Raw genomic sequence first — 14,710 nt, 5'->3', positions numbered from 1 at the left:
AACTACATCCAAGGGTATTAAAAGAACTGGCAAATGTAATATTGGAGCCATTGGTAACAATCTTTGAGAACTCCTGGAGAACAGGAGAAGTGTCAGCAGACTGGAGGAGGGCAAACATTGTTCTCATCTTCAAAAAGGGGAAGAAAGAGGATCCAAACAATTATCATCCAGTTAGTCTGACATCAATACCAGGAAAGATTCTAGAGCAGATCATTAAACAGAGAGTCTGTGAACATCTAGAAAGCAATGCCATAATCACATGGGTTTCAGAGAAAGAAGTCATGCCAGACAAATCTTATCTCTCTCTTTTTTTTTTTTTATAAAATTAACACCTTGGTAGAAGAAGAGAATGCTGTGGATATAGTATATCTTGATTTCAGTAAGGCTTTTGACAGGGTTCCCCATGACATTCTTGCAAACAAGCTAGTGAATTGTGGGCTAGATGATGTAACTGTTACATGGATTTGTAATTGGTTGACTGGCCAAACCCAAAGGGTGCTCAACAATGGCTCTTTTTCGTCCTGGAGAGAAGTGACCAGTGAATTCCCACAGGGCTCTGTCCTGGGGCCAGTGCTATTCAACATCTTTATCAATGACTTGGATGACAGAATTGGGAGCATACTTATCAAATTTGCAGATGACACCAAATTAGGAGGAGTAGCTAACACCCCAGAGGACAGGATCAAAATTCAAAATGACCTGAATAAACTAGAAAGTTGGGCCACAGCTAACAAAATGAACTTCACCAAGAAGAAATGTAAGGTACTGCACTTCGGGCGGAAAAATAAAATGCACAGATACAGGATGGGGGACACCTGGCTGAACGAGACTATGTGTGAAAGGGATCTGGGAGTCCAAGTAGACCATAAGTTGAACATGAGTCAACAGTGCAATGCTGCAGCTAACAAGGCCAATGCGATTTTAGGCTTCATCAATAGACATATAGTGTCTAGATCAAGGGAAGTAATAGTGCCACTCTATTCTGCTCTGGTCAGGCGCCAACTGGAATATTGTGTCCAGTTCTGGGCGCCACAGTTTAAAAAGGATGTTGAAAAACTGGAGCGTGTCCAAAGGAGGGCGACTAAAATGGTGAAAGGTCTGGAAACCATGTCCTATGAGGAACGACTTAGGGAGCTGGGGATGTTTAGCCTGGAGAAGAGAAGGTTAAGAGGTGATATGATAGCCCTGTTTAAATATTTGAAGGGATGTCATATTGAAGAGGGAGCTGACTTGTTTTCTGATGCTCCAGAGAATAGGACCCGGAACCATGGATGCAAGCTACAAGAAAAGAGATTGCACCTCAACATTAGGAAGAACCTCCTGACAGTAAGGGCTGTCCGAAAGTGGAACACACTCCCTCGGAGTGTAGTGGAGTCTCCCTCCTTGGAGGTCTTTAAGCAGAGGCTGGATGGCCATCTGTCGGGTATGCTTTGATTTAGATTGCCTGCATGGCAGTGGGTTGGACTGGATGGCCCTTGTGGTCTCTTCCAACTCTACGATTCTATGATTCTAAGTATAGTATCTAGATCAAGGGAAGCAATAGTGCCACTCTATTCTGCCTTGGTCAGGCCCCGCCTGGAATATTGTGTCCAGTTCTGGGCACCACAATTTAAAAAGGATGTTGAAAAACTGGAACATGTCCAAAGGAGGGCGACTAAAATGGTGAAAGGTCTGGAAACCATGTCCTATGAGTAATGACTTAAGGAGCTGGGGATGTTTAGCCTGGAGAAGAGAAGGTTAAGAGGTGATATGATAGCCCTGTTTAAATATTTTAAGGGATGTCATTCTGAAGAGGGAGCTGACTGCTCCAGAGACTAGGACCCAGAGCAATGGATGCAAGCTACAGGAAAAGAGATTTCACTTCAACATTAGGAAGAACTTCCTGACAGTAAGGGCTGTTCGACAGTGGAACACATTCCCTTGGAGTGTAGTGAAGTCTCCTTCCTTGGAGGTCTTTAAGCAGAGGCTGGATGGCCATCTGTTGGGGATGCTTTGTTTGAGAGTTCCTGCATGGCAGGGTGTTGGCCTGGATGGCCCTTGCGGTCTCTTCCAACTCTACGATTCTATGATTCAGTATGAAATTAAGAAGGTGGAAACTCAGAATGCTTTCCAGTCCTGGCTATCTTTATCTGCTTTGGTCAAGGAGTGGGGGAATGAAAAAGGCAGGACCAAGCACTACTTAGAAGCTAAGCAGAGGCAGCCCTGGTTAGTACTTGCATAGGAGACTACCAGTAAAAACCAGATGCTGTAGGCTATATTTCAGAAGAAACAAGCAAAATAAACTTGCCTAAGAAAACCCTATGAAATTCATGAGGTTGGTATAACTCAACAGGCACTTTGAAGACACATACACACAAGCATTACTGTGGATGTGGGAAGGCAAAATAAAATAAAACAGTAGCAACTTTTTTTCAGTAGGGGACTCTGTCTGCAACTTTTGATAGCTGCCTAACAAGTCAGAAATGTATTGGGTGAAGGTTTCTTGTTTGTTTCACCTATTCATTTTCCTCCTGTCCCTGTGTCTCTTACACAGGACAAAAAGCAGGAACGGAACAAATGCTGGCAGTTACTGAATGGAGGCGGAGTGGGGAAAGGCGATAGTCTAGTGCAGTGGTTCCCAACCTTCCTAATGCCGCGACCCTTTAATACAGTTCCTCATGTTGTGGTGACCCAAACCCATGAAATTATTTTTGTTGCTACTTCATAACTGTAATTAAATAGGTGTTTTCCAATGGTCTTAGGCGACCCCCATGAAAGGGTCATTCGACCCCCAAAGGGGTCCCGACCCACAGGTTGGGAACCACTGGTCTAGTGGTTGTTTGGTATCCGTAGACTGGTTTTTAGACCAGCCTTCACCCAACCCAGTGTTCTCCAGAAATGTGTGACTATAACCCCATCACCTCCAGTCAATAAGCCATATTGATGGGGTCATGGGAGTTGCAGGCTCATCATATTTGGAAGGTACCAGACTGGGTAAGGCAGCATTAGCAGAGACTGAAGACATTACTTTATTTGATTATATCTCTCAGAATCCACACTGACTATGCTGGCTGAAGAATACTGGTAACTTTCATCCAAAGAAGTAGTCTTTCCAAACTGAATTAGGCCCTATGAATCTGTCTGTCTGTGTCTGTCTGTCTATCTATCTATCTATCTATCTATCTATCTATCTATCTATCTATCTATCTTTGGTGGAGTGGTGCATTGAGGATAGTGTCTTACAAACAAATGTCCCCTATCATCATTTCATCTTAAGGTGTCTTTCTTGCCTTTTCTGAAGGAGCTGCAAGACAGGGGTCATGTAGCTCTGTGAGCTGGATTACTGTCCTTGTCAAGCCCTGAAGACAGAGTGCCCCTGAAAGTGGCTGTAGGCTTCTCCTCCCAACCACCCAGACATTTGGACACCCAGCCTCTTATATATCAGATGACCCTGCCTTTGATTGTCTCTTTTTCCTCATAGGGTTGGTTGTAAATCCCATCTTTTAATGGGATTACTATTGGAAAAGCAATGATATTTTGCAATGTGTCGGGTTTGATTTAATGTAGCTTGTCAGGTCTGGGTTATTTCTTTTCCATTTAAATCAGTAAATCTGCTGGATTTCCTTGCAGAATAAACACTGTCTGCTAGATCTGGAGGTCCAGGTGGTGAGGGATCTAATTAAAAGTGAAATACACCCCATTGTTATCCACATCGAGGTTACTGAGAAGAACATCAAGGGAGTCAGGTATGAAGTGACTTGGGCTGGGAGTGGCTGCCTGAACAGGGTGTTATCTGTTTACTTACAGAGTTTGTGTGAAGATCTGTTTGTTTCTCTTAATGATTTCTGATTGCATTGGTTGCAGGACACGGAAAGCTGTGAATATGAAGGGTTGTGATTGTAGCATCTTTTATGGTGCAATCCTATCTATGTTTTATAACTGTAAGACTCAACTGTGTTCAGTGGCCTTACTCCCAGGTAATGTGTGCAGCAGGATTACAGCTGAATCTCTGCAGATGCTACTGAACCTGAAGTACAGCATAGCTGGGGCTTCTTTAGACAGAATCTGAGGTGCAAATACACATCCCAACCCTTTTAGCCAAATGAGGGTAAATATTGCTTAAAGCTAGCAAAATTATTTTGGCACCTGAGGCAGGAAAAATCACAAGGACCACTCCCTAGCTCTGGCAGTAAAGCTACAATAACAAATTAAATAACCACTATTTGCTGTTTTTTTGTGCCATCCCAAATCTGCTGCTCAGGACAGCTGCTTATTACTCTCCCTAATGGTAGGGTATACAGTACCCAAACCCAGCCAAGTTATTTTGGCATGCAAGGCAGAAAATTCCTCAAGCACTTCAATCCTGGCAATCAAAATGCATCGACAGATAAAATAAATAACAATTTTCTGCATTTTTGTGAGCACTATAGATCTGCTCCCCAAAGTACCACATCATTCTCTGTAATGATATGGCCTCTGCTGCTCGCCCTTTGAAGACTGTCCAGGGAAACCACTGTGAGCTTGGCAGTACATGGATGCTGCCACCTGCTTTTGGGAGCCATTTCTGTCACTAGAAGAAAGTGGGAACAGACTAGCTGATACTGAAGTTTCTCCATTCCATTTTGGATATGGAAAGGATTGTCCTTCAAGAACAAGGGTGGGCAACCTTGGAATGGTAGTGATGAGTATATGAGCTCTCCAGGAGACATGAAGGAGGCAGAATTGCATCTGTTTCCACAAAAGAAAAAAAAAAAAGGGGGGGGGAAGCATTCCAATGTCCCCAGATATCCTCTACAGGACATGGGGGGTATTCTGACCATTTTGGGGGCCTTCCTGAGGTATTTTAGGCCCAGAAAAGGTTCTTTTTAAACAACAGCAAGTTATCAGAAGTCACTTCTTGTTTCACAAAATGCTTCTCCTGGGCATAAATTGACTTGGGAGTAGGGTTGCCATAATTCTCTACTCAAAACTGAGACAAAATGTAGGGCATTTAAGGTCCTCCATTTTACTTAAATGTCCTACATTTTGGGGTAAATTTTATCCTACAATTATCCTCTATTTTGGTCTCAATTTTGTCCTACATTTTGTCCCGGTTTTTAGTAGAGAATTATGGCAACCCTACTTGGGAGGCACCCAAAATGCGGGAAGGGGAAATGCTTCCATACTCTCTGGAGGTCATTTTGGGGTAAAAAATTATCTTGAAAAGTTTTATACTTTTAATAAATATGTGGGTGCCCTGGAGGCCTCCAAACAAGACAGAAATGCCTTCCATACTCTGTGGGATTTTTTGATTTCTGGTAGTCTTGGAGACCACAAAAAGGGCCATACTTTTCCCTGCTCAATAATAAACAGCCATGTTTCATATGTTTTCTGGCTCATATGTTTCATAGAAATCAGAGAGTTTTCTCTCTTCTGCCAGAGAAGATAGCTTTTAGCCTCCCTTCTCTCGCATTCTGCCCCTTCTTCCATCCCAATACATGCCGAAAGTTCAAGACTCTGTTGGCTGGGTGTTCAAGATACACATGCACCCCTCTGGACCTGGAGATCTGGTCTGTTATGGGCCCTCGTGCGATCCATAGATAGCTGCTAAGAATCCTCGCTGTTTTACTCACTGCACAAGCTATCCATCAGGGAAAGGAGGGTTGGGCAAAATGTAGCACTTGGATTGCATTCAACTTTCCAGGGTGCCAAGATCCACCCACCCTCATATTTAATTTGGTTGTCTCCAAAGGCAAATTGTGTTCTTCAAAAGCTTCTAGAAGTGTGATGTGTCATTTAAACCTAATTCTGCTCTTGCTCTCCTTTGTCCTTTTCTGGTGTTAGACTTAGAAGGCCTTTAAAATAGAAGAAAAGAAAAGAAACTAGAAATGATTGACTGGTAAAGCAAGGTCATGTCAGACAAGCAAATGCCAGGCATCTATTGTTTATAACAGCCTTGTTACTGACACTTCAAAGGTTACCAAGTGGTAAAAAAAGAACTTTTTACAAACTTTCCTGCCTTTTATACTCACAAGAGAAGCTTCCCTTCTGAGTAAAAAGCAAGCAAATAAAACATTTTGTAAGCTAGAAGCACAGCAGGATGTTTTCTCCTTCTCCAGCCTATTCTTCCTGTGGTGGCTGTGGAGAAAGGGGTGTTTGCTTCTTCCACAGCCAGCATGGAAACTTAGTGAGTTGGCAAAGGAGAAACAGGGCACCATTTTGCCTTTTCTAGCCAGCTTGACTTCCACACTCTCTCAGGTGGAAGTGATGTGTTTTCTTTGTGGCTGGTAGAGAGGCTATGTGAGGTGATAAAGGAGGGTCAGGACATTGTAAACCACCACCCCCACCACCCTTTTTAGGCTGCTTACTCACCTGAAGGGATTTTTATGCACTTGCTTCAATTCCTAGTCAGCAGTGGTTGCCAGTGCTGACTAAACACAATATTGGATTTATAAGGCAAGCTATCAGGTATTCAAAGAGAGGTCATCAAACCCCATGTTTTTTTAGAAAGAAGACAAATAACAGCAGCCAAGCTTCCCAGGAGGACACTTGGCCTATTCTTACCTATCCAAATACAAATACAGGGAAGGGTATTTCTAAGGATGTATTGTTGCTTTATGCAGGAAGATATTAAGACCCAAAAGACCTACGTAGCATTCTGTATGAATTGTCACAGCTTAGAAAAGTTACATTGTTGGAGGCTGCAGTTCCTAGAATTCTCCAAGGATAGAGGAGTTTTTATCCAAAAAAGTATTATTTTCTAAGCTCTAGAATGGATTCTGGAACCTTAGAATGTGCCTTGCTTTCTCAGCAGTTCTTTTGAAGACAAAAGGCATGCAGAAAGTTGTGGAAATGTTTCTTTCACCTATCTCCCATTTTCTTATGATTTCCATTTTAGTGGCCAAATTCACAGATCTATGCTTTTTTAAAAAATGTGCTGGGGATAACTTTTGCTGGAGACAGCTGTTGCTTTCCTTGGCTCTTATAGGCAGATACAACAGTACTACAGTAGGATATTGCAGATACTATGGTAGGATCAGCTAAAGTAGAATCCCACTCTTTCCCAGCTGAAGTTTTATTGCATTGTTTATGGCAGAAACACTGCTGCAAAACAGCACTGAAAGGCTGTGTTTCTCCAGCCCTCCTTCACCATCCTCCTAATGTTGATGCTGCTAGAAAACATCTAGCTGGCTGAAAGACAAGGGGGGGGGGGAAAAGGAGGGCTTGGCAGCCATAAATATACTTTGTAAAAAGGAGTTTTTTTTTGTCAGAGGATTTGATAACTAAGGTATGCCTGTACTCACGTGTCACATAGGAATGTAGAAAGGTGCTTGAGGGGTCCATTTAGTTGACTGTTATTGATAATCCATGATTTCAGGCAGGTGTTGTTTTCTAGCCCTTCTGGAGATATAGAAGATTGCTCTAAAGCCTTTATTCAAATATGCATGGACCACCAGGTTTCACCAAGAGTTAAAGATCAACTGCCTTGTTTTGGGTTATTGCAGTGTCTGTCCTCAGCTGTCAAAAATGTAAGATCCTTCAGCCAGAAATCTGAAATGTTTGCATCTGCTAGCGATGCAGGTACAGTGTAATTTGTAATGTTGCAGTAGTGCAACAGGCTATGGAGACACCAGCCGAAGCATTTCCTTGGCAGCCCATCAGTTCTTGGGATCAGCCCATTAGACTTCGGAGTGCTTAAACTAACATGCTTGACTTAGCCCATCTCTGCTATTGCATTATTCATAGCATCCAGAAGAATATACTGATGGTGCATTTCTCCTCTTCTCTTCTTTCCTCCTAGGAGTTTACTTGGGAAACCAGGTCGACGTGATTCTGAGTTGCTGAAGGAATGCCGGAGGGCTGAGGTTGTACTCTACGCTTTGCCCTGCTCATGGGCCTGGGTGGACCACCAGGCCTGGGGTAGTGCAGAGGAGCTGGTGAAGGTGGTGCGGGCTCAGGTGTTCCAAGAGCAGACCAGGATAGTGTGGGCTGAGGAGAATGATGTGTGATCTTGCTATGCCTTGGTATGTTTTGGGGACATCTATAGAAGAGCAGCCTCTGCAGGACAGTGGCTTGAACTTCATGATCCACCATGATTTCTCCTGGACATTAGATTCACTCCACACATCCTGCACATTTTGGTGCCTTTGTGGTCTAGTCATTTCTTTGCTTAGTCTGAAAATGGGAGAAATCTCCCTGTGAAAACTGTCACTCCATTTCATTTCTTCCTGATTTCCAAATCAGCCAGTGCCTAGTTCCTCAGCCTCCACCTCATGCTCCCAAATCCTGATTCTTTTCTGTGATTCTTTCTTCTTCCTTAGTTCACATTCAGAGAGGGGAAGCAGCCAGAGGAAGATATGTTTGCATACATGTACATGTGTGGACACAATACTTGTCCCCCTCCATCTCAGCAACTGTAATGGGCTTCTGAGACAACCTTATTGTTGTGAACAATTCATTGTGTGTAAAATTATAAATGGATTTTTTTATTTATCAGAAGGCCAACCTAGTAAATGTCGATTAAATTGGGCATAGAAAGGAAATGAATGACTAGTTGCTTCTTCCAGTGTTGTGTAAAGTGAGGACTCACACCCTCTCTCTTCTTGATCCTAGACAGGGCTGTCAAGAGCAGGTTCAGGTCCTGGTGAAAAAAAAATATTTCGGGCCACCCAACTGGGGTTGACAGGTTTTTCAAACAGTTATATACAACATCTATCTCTGTTACCAGATCAGCTCAAGATTGGCTGGTATGTATGAGGCAGGCCTATATAAAGCCCACCTAAAGTCTTATGAGAGGGCTGCTTCTAGGTTATCACAAGATTAGCATTCTGGAAGTCTCATGAGATGCCCTCCTCTTGTGAGTCTTGAGGTGAGTTTTACATAGACCAGCTTCATGTGCTACTCCCTTCAGTTGCCTGGGCCTGCAGAGCTGAGAACAGGAAAAGTGAGTGCCAGCTGTGCTGGTGGACCCCCTGAACATTTGGTGCATACCTTGAGGCCATTTTGCTGCATACCACTCTGAGGCCCAATTTTTCTGCTCTCACTGGATTAAAAAAGTACTGTCTTTGAAGTCTTTGAAGAAAAGCAAGTTCCAAAGACTAACTATATGCAATATAAACTCCATGCCCCCTTCTTGACCACTGGGGTCCAGTAATTTGTTCTCTTTCCTCCAGTAAGCCTTTCCTATCTGTGTTGTTTCTTCCATTCTCTTTGTGTGTTTTGCGCTAGCAGACACAAGCTTAGAAAAGTATACTTTTCTAAGGAAAGAACTGTGGCCTTGTGACCAGCACTCATGCAGGGCTGGCCCGATCATTAGGCACAGTGAGGCAGCTACCACAGTTGGCAAATGCTGTAGGAGTGGGAGGAGAGAGCATTGTGAGTCTTATGGCTTTACCCTAAACTAGGGTTGCCATAATTGTCCACTCATGTAGAAAAATGGAGGACATTAAATGTCCTACTTTTTGGGCTGATTTTTGTCCTGCAGTTGTCCTACAGTTTGGTCAAGAATTTGTCCTACATTTTGTCCCGGGTTTTAGTGGACAATTATGGCAACCCTACCCTAAACTGCTGTCCTCAGGTGCAAGAGAGCTGTATATGTTTAGCCTAGAGAAGAGAGGGTTAAGAGGTGATAAGATAGCCCTGTTTAAATATTTGAAGGGATGTCATACTGAAGCTGGAGCAAGCTTCATTTCTACTTCTCCAGCAACTAGGACATAGAGCAGTGGATGCATACTACAGAAAAAGAGATTCCACCAAAACATTAGGAAGAACTTTCTGACATTAAGAACTGTTTGACAGTGGAACATACTCCCTCAGAGTGTGGTGGAATCTCCTTCTTTGGAGGTTTTTTAAACAGACACTGGATGGCTATCAGTCAGGGGTGCTTTGATTGTGTATACCTATATATGGAGTTGGACTTAATGGCCCTTGGGGTCTCTTCCAACTCTGATTCTATGATTCTATAATTCTAGAGACAGAGCTTGAAAAAGTTCCTTTTTGTCTTTATCTCCTAGAATTGTATAACAGTCACGGTGACTGCATACTTTTGAGAGTTGTACAGTGCGCCCGCTATACACGGGCATGCCATATGCAGCTTTAACCTTATGTGGAAGCTATGGGAGGTATAATGGGAGATATAGTGGCATGTGCACCACACCACATGCAGGAGTGGGGTTTGAACGTACATAAAATAAAAAATAAAAATAAAACTTTTATTTTTATCCCGCTTTTCTGTAACGAGACAATCAAAGTGGCTCACAACATATTAAAATATCCACATTTACAAAATTATGTTCCAAATTTCCCCTCTTAAACAGGATTAAACATATTACAATTAATTTATCTATTAAAAACACAATTAAAAAACAATAAAAAATATAATGAGGACAGAGCAGTGGGCTAATACATGATGTGGGGGAGGGGCAGTCATTCTGTGGCCGGCCCTTTTCTTCAGGAAAGGCCTGCTAGAAGAGATCCATCTTGACAACTTTTTTCAAGCTGTCTAAGCTGGCAATTTGATGGATCTCCTCTGGCAGGCTGTTCCATAGTTTGGGAGCAAGTGCAGAGAAGGTCCTCTGGGAGGTAGCAGTTAGTTTGGTTTTTAAAGGCTGCAATAGATTCCTCCCAGAGGACCTGAGAGTGCAGGGCGGATTATATGGGAGCAGGCGATCCCTCAAATAGGTTGGACCCAAGCCATGTAGGGCTTTAAAGATTATAACCAATACCTTGTACTGTGCCTGGAAACTAATAGGCAGCTAGTGAAGATATTTTAGAATGGGTGTTATTTGGTCACTCCTAGTTTTTCTGGCGACCAGCCTGGCTGCCATATTTTGCACTAGTTGAAGTTTCTGGACTAGGCACAAGGGTAGCCCCATGTAGAGCGCATTACAGAAATCAAGTCATGAAGTTACCAGTGAATGTACAACAGTTTCTAGGTCCTTTACTTCCAGGAAAGGGCACAGCTGGTGTATCAGCCGGAGCTGATTGCAGGTGCTCCTGATCGTCGCATAGGTATTCCCCTCACGTATAGGTTTTCCCTATATGTGAGGGAGTCCGGAACTAATCCCCCTGCATATGGGGAGGGCTCACTGTAGTCTATAAAAGAAACTTTTCCAAACTCTGTATTGAGGATGTTAGATTCCACCACAAGTACCAAAATGACACCCAACTGTTGGTCTGGTCAGTTTCTGTATATGAAATTAGAGTACTATCTTGCCCTTTATCTCAGGCAGCAAAATGTCTTAGGCTGGCCCTGCTGCTCCAACTAGTCTGGATCTGTTCCTGGCCACCACAATTAAAAAAGGATATTGAGAAACTGGAGTGTGTCCAAAGGAGGGCGACTAAAATGGTGAAAGGTCTGGAAACCATGCCCTATGAGGAAAGACTTAGGGAGCTGGGGATGTTTAGCCTGGAGAAGAGAAGGTTAAGAGGTGATATGATAGCCCTGTTTAAATATTTGAAGGGATGTCATATTGAGGAGGGAGCAAACTTGTTTTCTGTTGCTCCAGAGACTAGGACCCGGAGCAATGGATGCAAGCTCCAGGAAAAGAGATTCCACCTCAACATCAGGAGGAACTTCCTGACAGTAAGGGCTGTTCGACAGTGGAACAAACTCCCTCAGAGTGTAGTGGAGTCTCCTTCCTTGGAGGTCTTTAAGCAGAGGCTAGATGGCCATCTGTCGGGGATTTGGATTTGGATTTCCTGCATGGCAGGGGGTTGGACTGGATGGCCCGTGCAGTCTCTTCCAACTCTACGATTCTATGATTCTGGGCAGTTCCATATTTCTTTTTCTCATTAGGTTTTTGTGTCTTTAAAGTGCCACAATACTCTTGAGTTGTTTTTGCTGCAACAGGCTAATACTGGAAATCATTAATTCACATAACAATTAGAACATTAAGTCACCATCAAGATCTTCCTGTCTGTTGTGGTCGTGGAGAGCCAAGACATTGCTGCCTCTAAAAATGAACCAGCAACTCCAAATTATTTCAAGCAGAGTTGCTGCAGTTTGGAGATTATGCAAATGACAAATGTGAGCTCTGGCACAGCTCATTCCCACAGCCCAGTCTGCAACTTGGTGTGGAAGAAGTGAGAGCATGAGCCAGACTGAAATATCATGTAAGATATGTCCACTGCTCCTCTGTTCCTCTCTGTGACTTTTGGCAGATGGATAGACAGGTGTTCAGTTGTTTGTACTCTGACTTCATTCAGGTCTTCCTGCACACAGCAGACATTCTTAGGGTTCATGAGAGCAAAGTTCAAAAGCAGCAGAGTTGGTCAACAACAGAATTGGTAAACAACATTAAAATCAGCTTAGAGGACACAGTGGAAGTCTTGGCAAATAAAAAAAAAGTTTTCAACCAGTACCATATTTGACATCAGGCAGGACACTCCCTTCATGAGGAAAGCATTTGATGGGTGGAATATGACTGAAAATCATCCACCTATTTTGTTTGCCCCTGCAAGGGAGTGTGTATGCCGAGGGTTTGTTCTCCTCTCTTGTGTGACACAATGTTTTAACAACTGAGTATTTTCATAAGCCAGTTATATTACCTTCTCCGTGTGTGTATGAAAGAGAATTTTGATTTATATTGGTACTTTAAAATTTTTATGGCCAAATATAATTAAGTACATTTTATTTAACAGATTTAGATTTCAAAGAAGCATGTTTTTGCATGTTTTCCCATCCCACATTTCTGCATTCATTTGCCTAGTTTCCCTTTCCCTCACTGCAGAACGCTATAAGAGTCCTGTCTGGGACATTTAGGTGGAACAGCAAGATGAGTCAAATGTAGCTCAGCTGGGGCAGTGTCAATGAATTAAAAATCAAGACATCTTGGCTTTGGTTCCAGGTATTGACAAAGATACCTGTCTTTACACACTGTACTCATCTGGGGAATGGACCATAATGTAGTGGGCAAGGACATGTTTTGCTAAGACAAGATCCCCTAGTCCAGGTCCTGGCACCTCCACTTATACATATTTAAAAAGATCAGATGGGAGGTTATAGGAAAGACTTCTGCCTGTCAATAGAGTCAGATCAGACAACACCAGGTTAAAAGGTCAAATAGCCTGACCCATTTCCTACACTGCAGTGAATGAGGGAATATTTAGGAGAAATGAGGTGGGATGATGCCAGTGTGCTTCTTCAAACTGTTAAAAAGACGGAGGCTTTTATGTTGTGGCCTGACCAAACTTCCCATGAAAACCCAGCTAGTACTACTAATGTTAGAGAAGGTGGCAGTGATGATAGTTGAGGTAGTTTTGATAGTTGCCTGAGATAGTTTTCCAAGCTGGTCTGCCCAGTTTCCCATTGAGGGTGCATTCCCTAGGTTTTGTTTGTGGAAACAATGCTTGCTTATTGTTTTCATTCACTTATTTGTTTTGATAATTATAGAATTGCCTCTCTCTCAAGCACACACACATATATAAAACGAAAACAGTTGGAGTGGGCTACCTTTAAAAAGTCATCCTCCTGCAAAGACTTGGCCCATTAGTGTGGAATGCTGAGGTGAATAGCTGACCTGAGGTTAATCTGTTCTGCAGCTGAAGTGGGTGGCTGAAGCAGATAGTGATGTGTAAATAGGAAATCACTTTTAAAAATTGTGCTTTAGGTTGACTTGAGGGAGCCCAGGAAACATAATGTTGGCAATCTCTTGGACAAGAGTCAAACTAGCCTGCTTCTTTTTCCTAAGTTTGTTTTGTTACCTGTGTCTCATTCCCACAGTTTTTTCCAGGATTCACTGAGAGTAAAAAACAAAAAACAACCCCCCCCCCCAAAAAAAAACCCTCTGCTTTTTTAGTGCTTACCCATTTCCTCTAAGTGCAGTAACATAGTTCTCTGTGGAGATGGGGCTGGGACAGTGGAATCTTGGATAAATATTAACCACATGGGTTAATTTGTTCTGCTAAGAAACAAGGACACCCATGGGTTGTTTAGCAGAGGAATGCCATTTGATTCTGCAGGCACTTATTAAGGGTTGTAAATACCTTGTAGAAGTCATATAATGAACCATTTAAAGCAGGAGAAAGGCTGTTTGGCAAGATCACCTACTTTGCTTACAGATGGGCTCAGGTTCAGTCCTGGGACCTTCAGGTAGGGCTAAGGAGAGAACCCTGTCTGAAAACCTGGAGGCTACTCAGTGCTGAAAATACTGGACTAAATAGAATAATAGTCTTTAAGGTATAAGGTAGTGTCTGATGTTCTTAAAATGTCACAGGATGTCTTTTTGAAAAGCCTCCAAAGCTGAAACACAATGATCAAATATTCATATGAAACAATAAATTGGGACATTCACATTTTCCAGGTCTAAAGAGGTCCCGTTATGAACTATAAACATTAGACAGATCCTGTTCTATACTTAGCTTAAATGCCTATTGTTTCTGATATTTCTTTTCTCTTCTGGGGTTTGGATTCCTACAAAGTGATCGAAGGGTGTCAAAGAATGGGTATGAAGCAGAAGAGACCAAGATAGTTCTTCCATAAGAAAGGTTTTAAAATCCTTGTTTAGCCATACCCTTGGTAGATAATAGAGCTGCTGTTTGTGTGTGTGTGTTCAGGTTTGTCTGCTGTCTGTTTTGTCTGTCTGTCTCTGGTCCAAAATACATTGCACAAATAATCCAGTTTGAGACCACTTTAACTGCCCTGGTTCAATGCTAGGGAATTCTGGGAACTGTAGTATTGTGAGTCATTTAGCTTTCTCTGTCAGAGCTCTGGTGCCACAATAAACTACAGTTCCCAGGATTTTCTAATATT

General features: G+C 42.7%; 1 protein-coding gene across 1 annotated transcript in view; it reads left to right on the top strand.

Moving 5' to 3' along the window:
* Positions 1-8,480, top strand: part of CARD10 (caspase recruitment domain family member 10) — an 81,991-nt gene extending 73,511 nt beyond the window's left edge. Inside the window, exons 22-23 of the mRNA XM_089528116.1 lie at positions 3,610-3,725; positions 7,760-8,480. Of these exons, the coding sequence (XP_089384242.1) occupies positions 3,610-3,725; positions 7,760-7,967 (324 nt within the window). The 3' untranslated portion in view covers positions 7,968-8,480. The remainder of the gene's footprint in view (positions 1-3,609; positions 3,726-7,759) is intronic.
* Positions 8,481-14,710: the final 6,230 nt, after the last annotated feature.

The sequence above is a fragment of the Sceloporus occidentalis genome, unplaced genomic scaffold (genome assembly GCF_023333645.1).
Source record: "Sceloporus occidentalis isolate IW3139 unplaced genomic scaffold, rSceOcc1.0.p SCAF_5, whole genome shotgun sequence".
In the NCBI taxonomy this organism is placed as follows: Eukaryota; Metazoa; Chordata; class Lepidosauria; order Squamata; family Phrynosomatidae; genus Sceloporus; species Sceloporus occidentalis.
This window is presented reverse-complemented; position numbering and strand designations above follow the sequence as displayed.